Source organism: Osmerus eperlanus, chromosome 15, assembly GCF_963692335.1.
Source record: "Osmerus eperlanus chromosome 15, fOsmEpe2.1, whole genome shotgun sequence".
Lineage (NCBI taxonomy): Eukaryota > Metazoa > Chordata > Actinopteri > Osmeriformes > Osmeridae > Osmerus > Osmerus eperlanus.
The window spans coordinates 6535621-6558793 of record NC_085032.1 but is presented as its reverse complement, the minus strand read 5'-3'; the positions used below and the strand labels follow the sequence as shown (position 1 = coordinate 6558793).

At 45.6% G+C, this 23173-nt stretch overlaps 1 protein-coding gene across 1 annotated transcript in view; it reads right to left on the bottom strand.

Moving 5' to 3' along the window:
• Positions 1-23173, bottom strand: part of col11a1a (collagen, type XI, alpha 1a) — a 70260-nt gene extending 47087 nt beyond the window's left edge. The window contains exons 1-8 of the mRNA XM_062480341.1: positions 22632-23173; positions 17525-17689; positions 16057-16270; positions 13230-13392; positions 5740-5865; positions 3976-4068; positions 3310-3495; positions 2961-3059 (exon numbers count right to left, since the gene is read on the bottom strand). Of these exons, the coding sequence (XP_062336325.1) occupies positions 2961-3059; positions 3310-3495; positions 3976-4068; positions 5740-5865; positions 13230-13392; positions 16057-16270; positions 17525-17689; positions 22632-22746 (1161 nt within the window). The 5' untranslated portion in view covers positions 22747-23173. The remainder of the gene's footprint in view (positions 1-2960; positions 3060-3309; positions 3496-3975; positions 4069-5739; positions 5866-13229; positions 13393-16056; positions 16271-17524; positions 17690-22631) is intronic.

Here is a 23173-nt window from a genome sequence, read left to right as displayed (position 1 = left end):
GGGGGTGGAGGGAGGGGATTGGGGGAGGGAGGGTGGGTGGGTGTTTTGGATGGGGGTAAAGGGAGGGGGGAGTAGAGGGGATAGTGGGTAGGAGGGGGGAGGATTGGGGAGGAGGGAGGAGGGAGGAGGGAGGGAGAGAAGGGAGAAGGGAGGGGGAGGAGGGAGGAGGGAGGGAGGAGGGAGGGAGAGGAGGGTGGAGGGAGGGAGAGGGAGGAGGGTGGAGGGGGAGGAGGGTGGGTGAGCAGTGGAGGGAATAGGCTGTTAGTTAAGCAGTTAAGGACTACTGTTTTACATGTTATAAAAGCTTAGCAGGTTTTAAATTAATATAGCAATGTTGATACATGGGTAAGAGTTTTGCTACATAGCAACGGCGGTAACACCTTATTTAAATTCCATTTAGTGGATAAAACCCTGGAATGCAACAGGTTGGTAACTAAGGTAACAAGATTGTTTTGTGAAATTGTGGTGAAATACATGGATGTAACCTTACTCACTGTGTGATTTATCTATAAGTTAAATTCTATTATATTCACTGTCAAATGTAAATACATTTACTTAAAATTGTGCTGTACAAATGTGTGTATTCATAAAATAAGTTGGTTCTAAATCTGACCCGAATCAAATTCAAATGTAAACAATAATGAATTAAATTCATTATAAATGTATATGAAAATGTCAGGAGTCAAGATATTTGTCCATGTGACAATTAACGTATGCCTGTATGATATATGTGTAACAAACGCCAGTTGACTTCTGTAATACACAGATAACATCAATCGATATTGCACATTGAACCTATATTTTAGTGTGTTATCCAACGAAACCCTAACATGCATGTGCCGTACTAAACTCCATCACTAAACTATCACAAATGGATAAATAAAGTGTTACCAACATGATTTAATAAAAGCATTATCAATTCTGATCAAATAGAAGTCAATCATATTCGTCTAAGACAGACTCTAATTTATTTTAGCTTTTTTGGCACAGCCATAGTACATACCATAACTGAACAAAGTATGTAAAATGGTGGAGAAAAAAATGACTAAAATAGATGAAGTCAGTCTGAAATGACACTAGAAGCATTTTGCATGACAGATACATCAATCCACAAATGTACAGTGCCTGTCCAAAGTTTGGAAACATCGAGTTCTTTATCCTTTTTGAGAGACACATGCATGTTCCTATTGTTTATATACCACAGACTAGGTCATTCAATAGTATGAATATTAACGTTAACCAAAATGTACAGATATTAGTACAAAAAGCTTAATTTTCATCAAACTGTCACCTTAGGCAGTATTTGGAGAATTAATTAAATTGTAGATTAAATACCCCGACCGTGATTAAGTGATTGAATTCATGCATGAAAACAATGAAAAACAGGTGGTTCATGTCTGTCCCAAAACTAATAAAAGGCTAGGTGTTTCCAAACTTTCTACATACACTGAAGACAAGTGCAAAAATAGTCTATGCAAACGTTGAAAGTCCCTCTGTGTAGGGTATATCAAAATACCAATCACCACAGCAGTCTTTGCCCCCAATTTAATTGTAGTCAATTAATTTATACGCTCTGTATTTGGCACAAGGGTGAAACCACAAACAGACAACACTATCATATTTCTGTCATTCTGAAAGGTCATTGTTGTGGATTCGTCTTTGGAAGCGGACCAAATGCATGTAATAACACAGGTACTACACTGTAAGTCTGGCACGCAATCAACCAAATCCGATTCCATTGACTGTTTTCCCTGTGATATTATATTCATTTGGCGCTCATTCCTACCGCAGCTAAGATTCTAATTGGCCGTGTGGAGAGTCTGCTGGGTTGATTACAGTTCTGTGGCAGCAGTGAGCAGAACTTGTAATCAAAGTGATGCAGAGGACAGTACGAAAGTGCAGGGGAGCCATTGCTGTGATGTCATTCCTGCCTGCAGGCCGAATGCTCACAACACGTTTAAGTCAACATACTTAAAGTGATGGCTAATGGGGCTTGTTTACCCTCAGAACGTCACCCGTTTCTGATTGGACCTTAGATGTGGTCAATGGTGGATAAGGCTGCGAGTCTTGTCTCCTATCCAAGTCAGATGGGCAGTAAAAAGCACAAGAGATTTTGGACTTGTTTCGAATACAAAGCACATGTTTGACGAGGTTTTTTAAAGGGTCGTTTTCATATCAAACGTAAAGTTTGCTGTGTCCTGGGAAACTAGGTACTTAGCCCTCAGGTGGGGTTGGCACGAGGATCCACTTAAACGATGTGTGGCTGTAATTGCGCGAGAGGCCATAACCAAGCCTAGGATCCTCGATCCTCGGGATGAAGAAAATTTCTTTCTTCATCAAAAACTACACTCTAGCTTTGACCCTTTGTTAAAGAGTGTGTGTATGTTATCTGGAAAAGACAAGGCACTGTGAAAATACTAGATAATTTAATTCATATAATGGCTGTCATATTTAAGGCCCAAGAATGAGTCATTTTCCTAGGTAACAGGAGTATTGGACCATGTAGACTCGTGGTTTTTAGAGAAAGGTTTGGACCCATTTGTTCTTTGCACGACAAGTGAAGGACTTCAAATCTGCAGCCTTAGCCAAAATTGAATCAAACAACAGAATGGTACAGTGCCGATGATTTGCATGGCAATCCACTGTGAACATTCAAAGATAAACATATAGTTTGCTTTACAACTGTCAGTGAATGCCAAGCAATATTTGTTTAAAAAGGTGGCCTGTAGCTTTCTCCTGTTTCATACTATTTTCCGTCCAACGGTTCTGTCGTTTATGAAACCTCAATGGTAAAAAAAAGAAGAAAAGAAAACAGAACAATTGCTTTGAATTGTTTTGTCTTTGTCATTTCATACCAGGTACTTCCATGGTCATGTCTTCCTGGTTTTATACCCTGCTAAACGATCTAACCCCTTTCCTCATCATTTGACAAAGAGCAAAAGAAAAGAGAAAAACATTACCTCGGTTGGTCCGCTGGTGGCAAAGGGAGACTGAGTTTGATCTAATGTTCCGTAGTCAAGTTCAGTGTCAGTATAGTACTCTCCGCCTACACTGTTTAGCTGAGTGTCGCATCCAGGAAAGGAAGGAAGCATAAGGAAGCAAGGGTTAACACGGATAAGCACAAACAGGGGTTATTTGCCAGGGTGGGGGGTTCTCTTCAGCTGGCTAAAACTCCTCTAGTTCTATAGAAAAAAAAGGGGAGGGGGGGGGGTTAGGTAGGTAGCTGTCAGCCTATCATCATAGATTTTCCCTCTGTTTAAGAGAGGAAAGATCTTGATGAGATCTGATGTCGTTTACTTGTACTTTTACCCTAAAATTGACTCTGGGTCTCGCTGCTGGAGCTGTTGCCTGGTAACCAGGCATCTTTTTCTTCTTCTTAGCCGCTAACTTTTTAGTTGCCGATTTTTTTGAGGCCAGGAACTTTAAGGGCTTGGCCTTAGACTTAAGGGCCTTTCTGGTCCTCTTCTTTTTCATGTAGACACTACGTCTCTTTCTCTGGAAAAAGGTCGTGGCAATAGAACAACATGACAACATGGAACGAAAACAAACATTCAAAAGAGAACAGGGGGGGGGAGTCGGGAGAAGGTTTTCAACCTGGGACACACACGCCCACACGACACACTGACGATGATGGGCCCCCCTGGTGCTGTCTTTAGAAACACCCAACTGCTCACAATACCAAAAAGGGATATCCCATTGGTGACTTTCTTGAGAAAACAAAAACCTGGTGTTTTTTATGTTTTTGAGATCTGAACATGTTCGATAGTTCTAAAGACAGTTGGGAACGTTAAGCAGTGAAACCACAACATAAGAAAGGTCAAGCGTGACACGGATAGAAGATGGACCGACACATACATAGATACAGACAATCCGTGACAGAGCGTTGGACAGGGGGGGAGGGGGGGCGACACGGGAAGCGAAGAGACTGACAGGAAGACGTCACAAGACACACACTTGCTTTTGTTTCTCTTTTACCTGAGGTTCAGAGTACTCGTCAGTCGGGACAGTCTGTGTTTCTCCCTCTGAGTAATCATAGAACTCATTGTAATCTAAGTCATCAGTAGTGTACTAGAGAGGGAAAGAGGTCAAGAACACAGATGTTAGGGTTAGCCATATTAGCATTAGCATGGGTGAAATGTCATCCACCTTTTGAGGAAAATAAATAAATAAATCCAACATAACATGTCTTTTATGGACATATTATGTATTAAACTGGTTAAACAATACCACATTCATTAGTTTGCATTATTCAGCGTTGTTCAAAAGTGGAACAAAGTAATCAAAGTATTGTCGCAAACAGTCTTCCCTGTTGCAGTGCAACACAACTTCCGAACAGGTTGTTTGTACACAAGGAGCAGAATGAGACAACACTTTGTCATGCTGTGTTACAAATATGTAAACAAATGCTAAAATGAGCATTTGCTTTATTCTGCAGATTCGCAGGTGGGGTGTTAAGAACTCACAAATGGAGATAGACATCAAGGAAAGTGTGTGAGATCACTTCCAGCTGTGCACAATGTGGAGCTGATCCAGCAGTGCATTCTGTCATGGAACATTCTCACTACCAGCGTGTCAATTATAACCCTGGAAGGCTCGTTAACCAACTAGATTAGAGGGGTCGGATTCTCCTGTACAACTTCCTGTGGTTTGGTTCCCCTTTCACTGCTTATCTAGCTTTCTGTGGAGTTTGACTGGTGGCCCTCATGAAGAATCACTTGGAACATCAAAACCTTATTCTATGGCATTGGGGGAAGCACTGATATAATTGATGCCGGTTTATGGTAGTTGTAAAAGTTGATCACTTTGTTCCTGCAATAAAAGTGTTACGTCTAGGCATGTTCAAAAGCTTTGTTAATGAACTACTGTACAGTACTGCATGTGAAGTGTTTACTCAGTATTTCACATGGACAGAATTAAAATTGGCATGTTAATACAGTTTAAATGGCATCAAACAATAAGAAAAGTATAACTTGACTGTTTGATAGGTTAAAAGGTGGTGCTATATTTCTCAATAGCATTCATCGATACGTCATTTGAATAATCAATGAATGGATGTATTAATGAAAATATAGATCCCTTGGTTGTCTTGTTCTCATCTCCCTCTCTCTTTCTCTCTTCTTAACTTGTGAGGACAGGTCTAAGACAGAACATAGCAAAAAGCTACCTGTAAATGAATAAATGCATTCCCTTGTCAAACCATCGTATCTGAGAAATCAATCTTGTTTTACTGTTTGATAAATAGGTTTATTTTCATGTATGACTTAATCAGTTGTATTTATGATACAAATGTCTGAACAGAGAGATGTTTGGACACGAGTTCCAACCACCAGAGGTGGTTTGGCTTGACTCTAAAGAATCTGGAGACAGACTCAGCTGAACCAGCCAGAAACGTTTCCAGATATGACGCAGACATGAAAGAATTCAAGGAGCGTGAATGTATCTTTGGGGAACCTGAATGTATCATGTATGAAGGACCCAGGCGTGTGGTATTACAGATGTATACAGTAACGAACGCCAGCGATCTAGCATGCGTCTTTTCTTGGAAACCAAACCAGTTCGATCTTTGACACCTCACTCGACGTGCCTCACTCTCCAGGATTCTCGAACACTTCAAGTCTTAACTGTGTCAGCGTCTGCATGTGTCGTCGCTCGTGCACAGCGAAAACCACCAATCACTGCGTTTCTCACCCCTGGAGGGTCCCTGGGGGGCATCCCACCTCACCACCCCACCATACTGACCTCATTATCGGGTTCCTGGGCCTGCAGAGTCTGGCCCTGCGGGGTGTCACAGTCCGGGCTGTAGTGTTCACAGTAGTCGTACGCTGCTTTGGGGTCCGACACGATCAGCAGCTGCTGGATGTCACCCTGGGGGGGGCAGACAGGAAAGGATGTCATCAGTTTGTAGGGCGTCCATGAAGCCACGTGCATGGATGCAGGCTTTGTTTCAGAGCCTTGATGGACACAAATTCATGTATGACAAAAGTTGGAAATGTAATATAGCATCTGTTATTGCTGAGCAAAAAACCCTCACAGTCCCATCTGCGTCCTACGTCTAAGAAATGTTCTCATGATCCAAATCAGGAAGTTCACAGGAAATGTCATCCCTGCAGAAAGTACATACTAAAATAGTTTATTCAATACCACACACTGTGCAACAATTTGGTATCGTAAAAACAAATCTTAAACCTGACAATAACTACCACGGGACTTACAGCCAATACTATTTGATGTCAATTGTAAACCGCAGCAGAGTGGGATTGCACACAAATCGACACCCTGCGCAAAGAGCCTGGCACGAACCCCAGGGCACAGAAGAGACTAGGAGACAGCGGGGAAGTTATGATTCTTCCTGGGGTTTACCCAGAGTAATCCAACAAACATGCTCCGTCAAGACAAAGAGCAAAACACCTGGTTACCATGTGTGCGGCGGAGGAAAGCAAGGTGAGATTTATGACACAGAGAAAAAAATGTGACGTTGTGTTGCATGGACGCAGAAATCCACTGATGGACCATATACAGTAGACTGTGGTTCTATAGGTCTGGTCTATATATCGTAAACTGTGGTTCTATAGGTCTGGTCTATATATCGTAAACTGTGGTTCTATAGGTCTGGTCTATATATCGTAAACTGTGGTTCTATAGGTCTGGTCTATATATCGTAAACTGTGGTTCTATAGGTCTGGTCTATATATCGTAAACTGTGGTTCTATAGGTCTGGTCTATATAACTGTGGTTCTATAGGTTTGGTCTATATATCGTAAACTGTGGTTGTATAGGTCAGGGAACACGATGATGGGATGATGAAAGAAACCAGCGCCAGCCTCATCAAGGCAGCTTCTATGCATCAGAGTCAAATATTTTGATTGCCAGTGTTTATGAGATTGTTTGGAAAGTGTGTGAGAGTGCTTGTATGCATTTAGCGGTGTGTGTCTGTGTGTGTTAGAGGGAGGATGAGGGAGGGGTTTACTAAAGAACTTCAGATGCCAGATGTTCCTGCACGCCAAGTGTTGATAGAACAACAGTATCCTGGCAGATCTAAACCAGACCTCTCCACCCATCCCCCTGCCCCCCGCCCCCAGACCCCCCTGAACCCCTCCAGGAGAAGGTACCCACAGCCACAAGCGCAGCCCAGGTGGCTTAGCTCAACTCCTGGGTATGTCACAGGAAACATTACCATATGGTCAAACTAAACAATCCCACAGAAAGTCCCACGAACAACACCACACCAGGAAGGCCCGGTGGTGACAGCTATCCCCGACGCGGCATCTTCGCCTGGAGGTTGTAAGAACAGCGAGCATCATAGCTCGGGAGGACGGAGCCCGCTGTACAGAGAACAAACGACCATCCTGAAACTTCGACACGCTTTGCCAAGAATTATAAGAAGGCCTGTGTTTTCTGTTTATGGATGGGACACCAGAATGCCTGACATCCGTTCCAGCGCTCCCCTGCCTCGATCCCTGCTCTCAAAGAAGCCCCACACAGCCAAGGAACAAACAGTTCCCTGCATGAGCCAACCTCTTGGCTTCAGCTTCTGGAATCTTCTCACTCTATAATTGCCCGGACAATGTTTTTCTGGAGCCTTGTTTTGAAAGCCTGTTATCACCTTCCAGGTTTACCTGCCCTTCAAAAAAGAAAAAAAAAACTAGGATTTCCTTAAACACGTTCTGTAAAGTCGTTTCCTGCACTTGTGTTTATGAATTTACAAATATATTTGTTTGAGGTCCAAGGGGTCTTTTAAATAGCTTAAAACAGCTTCATAGACCCATTTCTAAAACACAATATGTGTAAGTGAATCCAACATGCTTTTTGGAGTGTGGAGAAGAATTGTCCTGAATGAGAGCATGTTAGAAGAACTAGCATGTCTTTGGGATGGTGTCTTAGGGACAGTGTCTTTGGCAGTGGGACATGGTGTTGGACTGGGCCTGGAGGCATGGAGATTTACTGCTCTCGTCTGGTCAGAGAGCGTCTGGAGGAAGAAGAAGAAGACTGATGGTGAGACTGGAAGGGACAGAAGCAGGCTAGGACTTGTCAGGGGATCTGTGCTGTTGGGGTGTGTGTGTGTGTGTGTGTTAATAGTGTAACGTGTGTGTGTGTATACAGTGTAACCTGTGTGTACAGTATAACCTGTGTGAAAAATCCTTGACAGATAATATATAAACAACCATATGCTTAGGCTTGTCCTAGAGCAACATATACACCAGCTTACTTTCCCTCAGTGACAGTCTATCAACATGTCATTGTCTGGTTGTTTGGAACACCTCCAACAGGTCTAAAAAAAAGAAAAAAGTTTCTTATGCAACTGGACGGAATGCTTTCTTTATTCGAAATTCCCCCTTTTCTTCTATAAACAAGCACCATATCAAGCATTCCTAACATGGTATGTGTTGCGTCCCAGGATCGCCCATCACTAGGGCCTCGGGAAAAACTCCCACTGACAACACAATGAAAAACGACGATCCAGTTAGCAGACGGACAAACTTGCACACAAAGACCAAACCTTGAAGCAAACCCCCGCGGTTCACCACCATACACAGCGGCACCGCCTGCTACAGCACAGGATGAAACCAGGTAGCTCACCGGATAACTGGTACGATATGCGCACCGTGTAGGCAGAGGCCTTACCCCAGTGGCCTGGGTTCGAATCCAACCTGGGCCCTTTGCTGCATGTATTCCCCTCTCTCTCTCTCTCTCTCTCTCTCTCTCTCTCGCTCGCTCGCTCGCTCGCTCGCTCTCTCTCTCTGCTTTTCCTGTCACACTTTACTTAAAAACTATCCAACGAGGCGTGACAAATTCCCCCCAAATATATCTTGATAAAGAAGGTGAAACCCCAGACTTTGCTGCCATGGGCATCCACCCCGACTGCCAAGGAAGGAAGGAAGGGATCTAACGGTGATGGGAGATCAAGAAGGGGACTGAGCCAAGCTGACGGGTATTACCTCTTGTGTCGCCCACTCGCCACCGTCTGAGGGCTTGAACTCAGCCTGGAGCCTGCGCTAATTAGGCCCTGCATGACAGCGGACGGCCCCGAACACAAACAAGCGGCGCAGACATGGAGTCGTGCCCCGGTCTGGGACCGTAGAAGGAGCGCCGAGCTGGGTGTTTCTGCCGTTTTCTGCAGGGTTCAGGTCGGGGGACGAGGGGGAGGCTCAGAGCGACGGATGTTAAAAACGCTTCAAAATGGCTGCTTCCGCTGTTTGGTCTGGCCTCGTGGGTGTCGTGTGTCGCTTTCCACGACACATGGCTCTCACGTCGTCAGGGGAACAACGTGAGGTAATCAGTCTGATTCGAACAGCTCTCAAATAGAAAAAAAAGGGGAGGAGGAACAGGGAGAAGAGGCAGCAGCTGGATTGGTCAGTTTCCACCAGGGGGTTGGGTCTAGGGTGCAGGGCTGGACTTCTGGGGCCTTGCACACATGAAGGCTTCTGGGTAATGCAGTACGAACCCGGGCCAGACCTCTAGAACATGATGCCCTCATGGTGGGCAGCAGAGAAGAACTGAGGCCGGGGCACATGGTCGTGGCTAAAGCCCAAGAGGTCAAACAGGCAGAGAGGTACTTAGAGAGGGGAGAGGGGCAGAAGTAAGGAGGTCAGGGAGAAGGAGAGGGAGGGGAGAGGAACAGGAGGTGTGTTGGGGGTTGTGGGGTTAGCACAAAGACTAAAACATAGGAAGCTATCTTAGTGAACCCCGGTCAACACCCACAAGACTTGTTAGTTATGGAGCTCAAAGTACAAACTTGACCTCTTCCTGATCACAAGGCAACATGGGATATAAATACACAGTCAGAGGTGAAAGGTGAAGGAAATGCATGATGGGAGACAGGGTGTCGACCACAGGGCACCTCTTTTAGCAGGCTAAAGGCACCGGTTCAACATTACTGAAGTATGAAAGTCTAGAATGATTGCAACCAGTGAGAGTTCAAAAAGATAAATAATTCTTACTGAATGACAATTTATCGTCTGACAGTCCAGGAATTACAGCCTTTAATTAGAGAGATATGAACAGACCTTTTTAGAAGCCTGGAGGAATTTGAGAAGGCTCCCAGGTCATCCAGCTTTATGAAAGAAAGGTGACTTCTCTCTGTTCATCTTCTTCCTGGTCTTCCCGTCTTTCATTTTTAGAACTTCTTTCTCTCTCGCACTCTCTCTCCCCCCCTCTCTCTCTCTGCCTCTCTCTCTCTGTCCATAAACTCCTCATGTTTAGTTATAGAGACGGTTCAGGTCTACGACAGCGTTGGTCTAATCAAATACAAAAGAAGTCATCATCATGTGACCTTTGATGTACCTTTTGCCCCGGGCAACAGCCTTTAGTCCCACCCACCGACAGCTATCCCTCCCCCCTCCCACCTTAAACCCTCACCCACTCAGAACACCCCTTAAGACTCACACTGTACACACACCCTGCCAGGACAAAGAATCAATGGCTTAAAAAAACGACAAGCTTAAACCCACTCATAAATTAGAGGGTGCCATAACAGAAAGAAAGGACCTTTCTTTTATGGGTTCCTTTCATGATGAATTACTCACTGAACGGGGATAAAAAAGATACATAAATAAAAAACAGAGATGACTTGAGAGGGATTCAGATTGACTTCGAAACTGTCCCCTGCATCCATCTCACACAAAGTCTCTCCTCATGACCTCCACCTCCTTCTCCTTGAAGGAAAACAGACCCAGAAATAACTGTCCACCTTCCAGACCTTCCACAGGGACAACAGTAGCAGTGAAGAATGTTTACCAGGAGTAGCAGCAGGCACAGGGAGAGGAGTTGGTGTGTGTGTGTTTACAGAATGTGTGTGTGTTTGTGTATGTCTGTGTGTAAGTGTGTGTGTGCTTGTCTATGTGTGTGTGTGTGTGTGTGTGTGTGTTTGGGGGGGGGGGGTGTTTGTGTGTGTGTGTATAGGCCTCCAGACTGTCCCTGACAGGTAATGTCAGCCAGGGATGAATAGATGGCCTCATGGCTTCTGCTCCCTAGGAGGGCCGGGGTAGGAGGGAGGGGGAGTGGAAGGGAGGGTGGAGGGGTGATGAAGGTCTGAGGTGAAATGAAAGACTCTCATTCATAGAGGAATCCTACGCAGCTCACTGGACACATCGGCAGCTAAGCAATAATTATATGAAAAAAGCTAATAAAAGAAACTTATGATAAATATAGGACAACCAAAATTATTCCAGGCTCAAGTGGCCTATCGACATGCCATGAATGTTGAACTGCTTCAAATGCAGATTCTTAAATATTTAAAAAATTCAAACTCTTGTCCAATTTCATATTTTAGCTAAATTACCTAAATATTTACTAAAATATTTACTCAAAGGAGCTATTCTCCTTTTTTCTCAAATTCTCAGGAGCTTTGATTCATCAAAAGGTCCAAAACATTGCATGAAGCGGGCTCAGGTATTTCCGCTACGCATGTCCCAGAATGCACCAGTTCCTCTGAGGGGACTTGACACAGAGAACAGGCAAGAGGCCTGTTCCCCAGCCCCACACAGAGAGGAGCCTGTTACCCACCATAATTACGGGGCTCATTTCGCTATTTTCCTCCTGCCCAGCGTCTAACTGGCCCCAGTATCTTTCACACGACTGCTGGCCTCAGGGCCGGATAATAAATCTAATCAAAACTGACAGGAAAAATGAAAGTAGCAGGGAGTCAGATATTCCCTTTTGCGTTGGTAGTTTATAAATATGCTCTTTTAAAATAGCAGCACAGTCTAATAACCGGTTCTAGTCATGGAACAGGACTATATCAATCATGAATAAACGTTGTCCCTTGATACTATGGCATGTGTGAGAAACAGACCAGGAGTAAGCTGGGTGAAGAATGGCTGTTCACTGTGTACCACAGTCCGACACAGCTTCCAACTAAAAAACACTGAATCTCATCTCATGACAGTTGCAACCATTGCAAGACCTGTAAAACTAAAGATGCCCCACAAATATGTTTTGGGGGGGAACGTAAAAAAGAATGACGGCATGTGCAGTGTTCAACATCAAACAATAACACTTCAAATAAAGTCATTCCAAATGTTACACCCCCACCATTCAAGTGAGATCTACAACAAAGGGATTCAAATAACCCAGCATCTCCACTGCCAAACATCTGATCGCCAAGGTTACCGCCAGGGTCCACGTCACCAGGACGAGGACAAGGCCCTGCCGAAGAAGAATTTGAGCAGCATCCCTGGCAGCATCAGCTACAGCCATCAGTCAAAGCATGACACCAGAACAAGGACCGCTCACTCCCCAGCCCCCCACAGACAAACCTAAACTGTCTCACAAGTGAACACAGTACCCTACATCCAAGCCGTGACCTTTACCCCCAACCCCGACGCCCTTCCGTAGACATTGTTGGCTTCAATGTTAAGTGACAATTCTGTCATTGTCAGACGTTATTTACATCCTGAGTCATTCTGACCCCGTGCCACCCACCTCTGGTTGAACTCTGAACTGTGACATGGGACAGCAAACACACATTTCACATTGGACTGGCGTGCAGACCAGTGTGAAAGACTAGAACCTTCTGGTTGTTTACCCCCAAACAAGAAGGCCTGGTCTGTTCCACATGTAAATGAAGTATCGGCAAAGGAGGTCACACAGATAATAAATGTTGCAACTTTTCTTTTTCTCACGTCCACGCACACCAATAAAACCTCAAGCCTTTTTTTCTAAATCCTATTTAGAGGCACAGAATGACTTCCACAGCATTATTTGAAGTCTAAGGTAACCCCGAATGAACTGCACCTGCCATGCTAAGCATTCCAACAAGGCAACAAGGTTTTGTGTTCCTGTGAACCCCTAACCTCTGAAGTTGCACTCTGGCTAACAGTAGGCTGCAAGACTCAAACAAGAAGCCGCGAGTGTCTTTAATGACAAGGTACATAGGAACAAAGGAAGCGTCAATACCCAGAGATCAACCCTCTGCTGCTGCACTCCTCAACCGACGCTGTTGAAAGCACTTTTTAAAAGTCTTCTTCGAGAGTTCATTTAGGCCCATCTCACGACAGTGAAGCTATTAAACACTCGATGAGTCCAATGGACGCTCCTGGTGTTTAATGAACACTCTGAAATGTGCTGTTTGGTGTCAATCACAACCAGCCGTGCACACAGAACACCCCCCCCCCCCACACACACACACCCCCACCCCCACACACACCTCACCTAGAACCCCTCCCCCACGGCCCCCAAAACCCCCAAACCCCCCACCCCTCCCTTCCCCCACGCTCCCCCCAACACCTCACCTGGAACACCTCCTCGTCCAGGATCCTGGTGCCGAACACGGTGATGCCGTCGGTGTTGACGACGGCGTGGTCGCTCCTCAGCAGGGGCTTGGTGATCTTCTTCTTGCAGTCCACGATGATGGTCACCACCTTCTTCTCCACGCTGATGGCCACCCGATGCCACCTGATCGGTCGACACGACAAAGAACGTCACGTCAGCGGGGGCGGACGTGAGGTTTCCGGTTCGTTGCACGCACAAAGGGTTAACCGGCGTCACACGCGAGCGCGACACCTCGCGAGCCAGTGGACAAATTTGCCACGGCCAATCGTAGGGCTACTGCATTCCAGGCAGCAAACAGACCACATTCCTGTCCTCACACTTTGGCCCTGTTTAACACGGGATTACACTCATTAAACCTCAAACTTAATCCTCCTTCTGGGTTCCTCGCCATGACAGGCGCGGTGAACATTGTGGAAAGTGTGTGTCAGGACTCCGGAGGCCCCGGGCCTTCGGAGCAGAAGACAACACAGTCAAAACAGTGTTCCGGGGAGGAGGAGAATATCTGTGCTCCTGTGGATCCGTCTCACCTGAGTCTGGACCGGCACCCTGCGGCTGACAGGGACCTCGAAGCAGGGGGCGGGGGTTTCATTCTACTTTTGGAAAACGTTTGACCTGTCCCCCTCTGCCCCCCACGTCTTTTTATCGAGACAGTTCCATTTAACGGTTGCGTCCTCGGTTGTGAAAACCAAAGAAGAGGCTGTCCCACCCGCACTTGAAAACAAACCTACGGCCCCCCGTATCTAAGGCTGCAAATCGAGTCGCTGTGGCCGTGTGTCTCACTGGGATAGGGACTGGGGATTTACAGGAAACGAGTTGTTTTGATGGGATCTTTAATGCTTTCCGAGGCGTCCTTCGTACAGATTAAGCGCGGCCGCAGCCGGGGTCGGGGTGTTGGCGCGCTGGAGACGTACAGCTGCCGCGATAACAGGAGCCCTGACGCACAGTAGAGTGTGCTGGGCTCAAATAAAAAGGCCTGCCACATCATTTCACGCTGGGTTAAACGTATGACAGATTGTGAATGCAACTTTTGAAACGATCCAATCGAATCGAAGCGCGAGAAATAATGACCAGAGGTCATTTCCCATGGTTGACGTGGATTGTCCTCTTTAGCAGAGGATACTGGTCCTCGTGCGGGATCATCACCACTGTTCTTTATTATTATTCAATATCACTGAATGCATTGTGTGGCATAACTGGTTGTCTGGAGAATGCACTAAGTACGATAGAAACTGTTGAACAGATCTTTCTGGCCCTGTTTTTTTCCTCTGTCAGAGTGATGTTCAAGCGTAGCATGTGTGTCTGGATAACAATGCGGGCGTCCAGGGAGGCCATGCAGGCAGCATTAGTTACAGTCACTGAAAATGGGCCCAAGATCTGGAGTTGGTATGCGGCCAACTCTTTAAGCGCTGAAATCCTCAACAGAGAACATTGCTGTTCGGACAGTGGGTCACCAAACCGCTCTCTGAACAAAGGTGTCTCACAGGAGGGAACACAGAGTGATAAGTTGGACTTTTTAGAACATGTATTTGATGTTACACCTCGTAAACACCTCCAGTCGAACGCCCAACCTTATGTACCACCTTTGATAAAACTATAACGATCTTGCTTGTTTCTCATCTCGATAGAACACAGCTAGTGGTTCATAGATCTTATTTTGACCATAAAACATTTAGTGACTGGGCTAGGACTTCTTTTACAAGCTAGGGAATAGAAAAAAACACCCACTTAAAACAAAGTCTGGCTCCTGAGATAATACTAAATAACACTCAGACTTTATAAAAAGCTTTTGGTAAAATAAAGAAAGTAAAAGGGCCAACACATTTCCCAGCATCCTTGCTGTTTGTTTATTTTCCCCTGCTCTGCCACAGGCTCATGTCTACTAAGCTGAAGCTCCGAGTGGGAATTCTGGGATTTCCGAACCAGAGAGCGGATAACGATTCATACAATAAGGGGCTCAGAGACCCAGTTGGTTGAATCTGATTGGATCAGGTAATCCAGGGGAGGGGAGGGGGGTTATTAACGAAGTCTAACCGCCCCTCCCCTCTACTCTACTCCCCCTCTTCTAAAACAACAGAGACATGGGGTTCATGGTTAAGGTCATCTTGTCCATAGCAGTCCCCGCTGTGCCCTGCTAATCCACTGTCTCTGACCTCTTCCTCTGCCCCTGCGTCGCTCACTGGGAACCCCACAGAGCAGGCTGTGATTGGCTCCTGCGGCAGTCTGAGGTGAATAACTGCTCTTATTAACTCCCTAGCGGATAGTAAACTCAGTGTTGGGTTTATAACTCTTTATCTATTCTAACAATAGCCTTCGAAACAGCATTTTGAAAGCCTTCACAATTAATGTTTGTTGGAAAGTGTCTGTTGAATCAGACAAACCAAACATACATACCATAGGGATGTATGTTATGGACAAGAAAGGGCTCTTAAAAGTAGGATGACAGGAAGTATTCCTGGAAGGTGCACAGACCAGGCACTGGATGAAGGGCAAGAAGTAAATCTGACCTGACATTTGAGACATAAACAAACTTTAACAACCTAACCAGGCTACTTTTTGTGGAGGGGGGGCATTTAACCCCGTCATCAACCAGCCTGCTCTCTCCTCAGCTCTCTCCTCCACACCCTCACGTCTATCCCATTCAGAACGCGAGCGGTTCAAATCCCAACACAGGGGAAACAGTAACGAATCTCAGCAACGACAACCCATACAATCCCAGACATCGTGCTGCGGTCGCGAGGGGCGTCCGCACGGCCGGGGAGGGGGGGGGGGGGGGGGGGTGGCACTTACTTTCCGTCGGCCAGGTTGAGGGTGCGGAACAGGGGGTAGTCCTCGGGGGCCGGCCTCCCGCTCTGGTCCTCGTACAGGAAGACGGGCGAGCGTCCCAGCTCCACGCCCAGCTGCTGCACGCCCTGCTCGCTGTACACAGACAGCAGGAAGGACTGCAGGCCCGCCTTGGGACGCACCGTGGCCAGGATGGAGAAGTCCTCAGGGAACACTCCCCCTGGAGAACAAAGGGGGCCCCCAGGGAGGTTACACACACGGAGCGCACGTCTCCAGTCAGACGTCAGGGTCGCGATGGCCTGTCTAGATTGAAGGTTGAGCAGCTGATTGCGTGATGGTTGTTGTTGAATCTCACCAAAGTTCACCAATTATTCTCGTCCAGCTCAATCGGAAATACTCTTTAGGGGATTATGTAATATTATTAGGCATTACTCATTGGCATTAAGGAAAGAAAACTGTCCATGCCTGTTGAGTTTGGAAGGTGACCAATGCATACAGAGTTTATTTACAGTTTGTCTTAGTTTATTACTTGTAAATGTTTCTTAATTAGTTATTAAAGAGCAATGCCAAAGAGCCATCAAGGCTAAATGCATTCTATAACATTTTTACGAGGACATAAAGTTTCTGCACCTAATGAATGAGTCATAGATAAGCAAAAGCATGTTATACCCTGGTGAACCAAACCAGCATCATAACAGACATACTGAACTGTAAAACTTCTATCCCATGATCAAGTCACATTTCACTTTAATATTTAGCTTAGAACCTATCATCCTCTCCTTCAAATAACAATGCTATATTCATACTTAGGTCAATACATAATTCATAGATATAGCTTTAAGAAACCTACAGTTTTACACTGTCTCATCCTATGGCCTCTCTCTCGTTCTCTCTGCTGTTCTCTGTCTCTTCACTCTCTCCATTTCTCCCCTGTCTCTCCCTTCCTTCTCTCCTCTCTCTGTCTATCCTCTCTTTCGCTCTCCTCTTTCCCGCATTTCTTTTCTTCTTCTTTTCTTCTTCTTTTTTATCTCTCACTTTGTGACTCTGTCTCGCTCTCTTTCCTTCTCTTTCACTCACACTCATCTTGTTCTCTCTCTGTCATCTCTCTCCCTCTCTCCCTCTCCCTCTCTCTCAGGCGAAACACAGCCCTATGACACTATCGGAGGTGTCATCTACAGTCAAAAGCCTTGGCTCCAATAACAATGGACACCTTTACACAGGACTCCCAAACAAGCAGGATGTGGACCAGCAGGAGGGAGATACAAGGAGGGGTGTGGGGGTAGGGGAGGGGTTGGGAGGGTCGGGGGGGGGGGTGAGAGGGGGTTTGGGGGGGGGGGGGGTTGGTTAAGGGTGTGTGGGGGTTTTGGGGAGGTGTGTGTGTGCGTGTAAGGGGGGGGTTGTGTGTGTGTTTGTGTGTTTGTGTGTGTGGGGGGGGGTGGGGGTTCGAGGAGGGGTGGGGGGAGGGCTGTCTTACCTGGGAAGAGCTGCTTGGTGGGAGCACTAATCTGGGCCTGCTTCCCTACCCGGTAGGCTGTGTCCGGCTGAGATCCTCTCCTGTTGGTGCAAAATCCTGATGTTTTTCTAACTCCTTCGGGGGAATTGTGAAATTCTAATACTTTGAGCACGTCCACTGGTTCCGCTGTTGGTGAGAAAAGCAGAACACACCTTTTTAGAATATGACAAAGGATTCTCAAAGATGCACTCAGGATGTATAATACGTTACTGTCGATCATGGAACAGCCATTACCTTCCAGAGACATGGTTTATGTTGGATGAGAATGAGAAGCAGCAAAGACAGTAAAATATCATTGTATAATTGCAAACAAAGTATGATAATGGTATAGATCAAAATCACACACAGACCTCCCCACGACAGGAAAACCCCAGACTCAATTGAAAAGGACTACGCTCAAGTCCTGCAGAATCACGTGACAGGAAACATCCTTATCAAAGTAGAGGGACCAGTATAATAAACAATGTGTCCACATCCAGCCAATCTTATAACACTCGGTGGATAGGTTTACGTTGTTAAGGGTCACTGAGGCTACTTTCGGTCTCCTTTTCCCTCATATCTGATGCACTTTACATGAAGGAGGTCCTTTTGGCAGGGACCTCCCATTGAGACCCATGAGAACGTTTGGTGATTACCCTCTTTATTTGAAACACTGTATACATCTTCATATACAGTTACCTTGGTCATATTAGGTTGTACCGGTAGGGCATACTGTATTGCAGTTGCAGTATTGAATAGCCCTCTAAAAGACCTATATTGGGGTATGAAATATGGTTACCCATCTTACTATAAGTATGGCAATGCCGGATGTTTACGTAAGGACAAAAGGGCAACAAACTCAATCAAATGAACAATGACATTGTAAACCTGATTGAAAAGGCTATTTTTAGCAGTTTCTTAAAGAAACTTCTTAAGACTTGCCTTTTCACTCAGGTTTTTCATTGAGAGTTGTACTGCAGCGCTTCGAAAGGCGCATTACAAATCAAATCTATTATTAGTAAAAGCTCTAATTGTTCTTCTCATGGAGCAGAAGTGAACTGAAACATTGAAAACGTTGGTTTTATCTCTCCTGAGTGCTCCAAAACCGCTGTTTGATTTGGCACGTGTGGGTTTAAATCACTAAAGAAGGTTTCTTTAGCTACTTCATACAAGGGGATCTTATGAAAATGTCTGATTTCCTCGTAAATACACTCTGGCAGACATTCCTACTCTGCTGGGTATAAGTACACCATACTGGCTCATTTTACTCCAGTCAGTGGAGCATGAGGGAGAAGCAAGCCCTGTTTCAACATGAATCTATTTCCATAGCATAAAGGATGTCTTCAGTACTGTGTCAGACTGCTTATATTGTAGGACTACCAATCTTGAGTCAAGACAAAGATACAATTATTGCTTTCACTAAGCATTTATTTTCAACACTTAACCGATTTTGAATGTGGTACTGCAGGGTGTTTGGGGAATTTGTCAGAACAATGATTCCTACGCATATAACTACAAAGTCTGGCAGTATAAATGACATTATCCCTTGAAAACTGTCAGAACTGTCTCCGGCTTCAAACACATCTCTGCAATGTAGAGCTCCAGCCCTGGGCTACAGAAAACACTCTCCCACAATCTGAACCTCAACACCGGTCAAACAATTCCAAAGCTACCCAGTCTGACCCCTTAAATTCTCTCAACAGCAGAGGTGTATTATCCTGAATCCCCTAAAAGAAATGTTGTTGTGTTGACGGGTCTTACTTCCTCACTGAATAAGTCATCCCTCTACTTCTCTACAATCAGCCCAGCCTGATCTGGACCACTTACTTCTCAAGTGCATAAAGAGTCGGACTTAGCTGCTTAGAACTGAGCAAACATAAAAACAAAAGACAAAATCACATTTCAAGAAGCCTATCGAAATATCAAGGGCTGGTGAGAGACGCTGTTCTTTTCAACCACTTGCTCTTCTAGTATATGGTGAGAAGAACTGCCTCGACGTGAACTGAGCTAAAGACCCTCTTTGTGAGTCTCTCCAGAGTATGGTGCCCCTCCGTGTTCACACTCCAGACCTCATATATACCAGATGTGATGATTTGACCAGGGGGCGACCCTCGCACCGAGGTGCCGAGAAAACGTCAATACGGCCCTAATCCATTAAAGCATCTAAATGAGTGTTCTCAGTCTTTAAGACGGGCATCTGATGAGCTGGTGTGAGTTTTCCCTGACGGCTGCACAAATAAGAGCACATTTCTCCCGGGCGCTGGGTAACAGAGGGAGGATGGGGGGGGCAGACCGTCGGCCGCTCGGGAGGGAAGAAAAGACAACCCACAAGATCACAGGCGGACCTCCTCCGGTGCTTAGTTATGGGTTACACCATTTAAGACAAATGCAAATGTCGTTGGTGGGGGCGGAGAAGGAGAAACATTAGCATAACGCTGTCTGCTTGTGTTTGATGTAATACCTGTCATGTTAAACAGGTAGATATGAATGTAAATTCCGAAAGCAACATCATGTTCTGCAAGGTTCCACAAGAATTCTGGAAACGGAGGCCAAAAGAATAAGACTTTTCATCCCTGCGCGCTTTGTACAACGCACCTGACTCCCCCCCCCCCCCCCCCCAAAAAAAAAAAAAGTTTGACTTCTTGCGGCTAGTTTGCCGTTTCAGCCTTTCAGCTTTTACAAGGTGGCGGTAAATCGTTCTCTGCTGGAGGAGCGAAAACCCTTTCACCTGCAGCTCCCTGGGACTCTAATCATGTATTCAGCCAGAATGTCTCTTTCACCCTCCCGCTCTGCCCCTTCTCTCTCTCCCCTCTCCACTTCCACCCCTCTTCTGAAACGACTGCTTTATGCTGCTGTCATACCAAGGGAAATTCACAGTGTACTACCCCCGTACGTGAGGTGCCTCATTCTCGCTGGGCTCCCCTGTCATTCAATTCATCTTTTTTTCTCTTTTTAACTGCAGTATAAAATGTCAAAGTGTCAAGGCTATCGACTTTCAAAAGCTCCAAAGTTTAAAGTCGTCTAATTGCCTAATGACAAGACACAGTATGGCGCGCTCCTCACTTTAATCACAAACCCATCAAAGGAAATGCGTTTCGAGAACTAGATCAAGAATCAAGGACGCATCATCCAGACCCTTTTCATGGGACGAAAATTCACCGTGGACCTGCAAGTGTCCCAGGCCCACATCTCTTTTCCAGAGTGCAGGGGAGACGGTTCTGAAATGCTAGCTTTGTCTGCAGGAATGCACGTCTGAGCTCAGGGTGCCCCAAGGCCAGAGAAAACATGTCTGTACATTGCTGGTTGGAGAGAACACCCTGAAGAAAACAGCTCCACAGCTTCCACAAACCCCAGCAGGGGAACATACAAGGCAGAATATACATATAGCCGTTAGGATGCTGGAGATGAAAGTTGAAGGAGATTGCTCAATAGAGAGAGCGAGATAGGATCTGAGAGCCAAGCTCTGAGAGAGTTTGGTATCTATTACTGTCAATTACCGTGGATAGGTTGATGACAGTTGATGAAAGTACTTTTTCAACTAACACAAGACATTAATGAGAAAAGTCAAAAGAAAACTGGTTAATTAATTGAAGTCATATCAAAGCAACAAAGAAAACTCCCCAAAAATATCTACAGTATAAGAGCTGAAACTAATTAGTTCTGTACATAATTGTTCGGGGTGATGCCCAACTCAGTGCCTCTCCCCATGGTGGAAGCAGGCTAGGCCTGTACGCTGGCCTGCTCTTTGAAGAGACTAAAATAATAGGGAGGTGCAAGGAGGACCATCATCAAATAACTGCACAGTACTTAGTTGGGGAAGCATTCCCACCGCGGACTCTGCTGTGAGACAACGCGGCCTTGTCCACCAGACATGTAGGCTAAGTGCAAAATTCACGGTGGGCACGGTGTTACACAAGCCTGTCAGTGGGCTTCGGTGCGGACTAGGATAGTGCGGAGAAAGGGTGCTGCTTTTGGCAACTGATAAGCTTGACCGCTCAAATGGAACACTGTTCCAGGACCCCGACGTAGCTGCGTGCGCGTCTGGACTGCACTGCTCCGATGCTTCAAGGAAAATCATAATTGAAATAGCCTATAGCATACCTTGTAAATAATGTCAAATTGATGGTTGGTTATTGTTCAACATTGTTCACGTTACATATCAACTTGTCTGCATCAAAGTGCAGATAAATGCACTTGTCTCATTAATTACCTAGGCTCACCAACATCATATAATTCTTCAGTTAGGCTATTGAAAAAAGACCGCTCATAAGAACCAATTAACCCAGAGAGTTCAGGCTACAGAGAAGCCTTTAGCTTTAGAGAAATGTCCTGCCCCGAAGTCATGAATACAATTGACAGGCACCTCATCTTTGGCTACAGAATTCTTTAGCAAACTGTGAGCCTGAGATCTCAAACCGTGCGGAATTCCACCCTGCTAACCGTGTCCACATACACCTAACGGACCATAGTTCAAACAAAGAGCTTTTTTCAGCATAAATCTTTAAACCTGTCTCTAAATGGGGTCCTAGACAAATTCTTTTACGGTTCCTTCACAACGACCCATAAGCCCTGAGAAGAAAAAAAAGTTGGCTTTACAGTTTTAACGAAGTAAACACAAATACATTGTGATCAATTAAGATAATCTCTTGGGGAAAATGTATGATCCAGTCATGCGTAAAAACAAGACTGCTATGTGAATAGGGATTTTATAGTGTTGTGAGAATAAAGATATGTTGCAATAGTTTGGGATCCATCTTTGAATGCCCGTTTTCATTAATCATGTTGTTCACTGCACTTTGATGAGGGACATTTGGGTACAACTGTACTAGGCTACTCGGCGTCACCTGTCTGTGTGGTTTACGATCCATGGACCGCTTGACTGAAACAGTGGAATAGTCTTTTCCCGTATCAATTCATTTGCGCCTGTACTACAAAATACCAAATTGTATCAAACTTCTAGCATTCCCTTTTGCCTTCTGACGCTTATCATTCCCAGTATCTCCATCATGTATGAGCGAACAGACGCCGGCTGGCGCACAGTCCGTCTCTGTAACTTTGCACAAACTTTTGGGGTCCTAACAATTCTTACCTGCTCTGACATGTGTAGCCTGCAGAACCAGGGTTAAAGTGATGAATGCGGTTACAGTGGAATCCATAAGCCACCTTTTCGTTTTCCACCTTGTGGACCACCTTTGCATCTCCATGGTCGGCGCCCACAAAAGTGAACAAAACTTAGGTGACTTCAAGTGATTTGAAATGACGTCCCTTCCACAATCCCAAATGTGATGGATACTGCACTACAAAGCCATAAGTGAGGAGTTTCTGCCTCGTCGCTCAGCCACTCCAGGCCCCTACGATCTTTCTTTCCAGCGCCCAGCCTTCAGACTGAAGGTACTTGGGCTTTAATCAAAGCGCACAGAGAGCAGTCGATACCCTAGGAGCCAGACCGGCAGGAGGGCTGGGCAAGCACAGCAAAAACTAAGACCCACGATTACAGGAAAATGACAAGGCAAAGAGACCCCGATTAGCAAATCACCGGGCTGGAAATTCTCCTTGGGATCCACCCATTAGTTTATACAGCTCCTCCAAGTGTTCCCTCTGCGCGTCCACGTCAAAAAAAAGTGGAGGAAA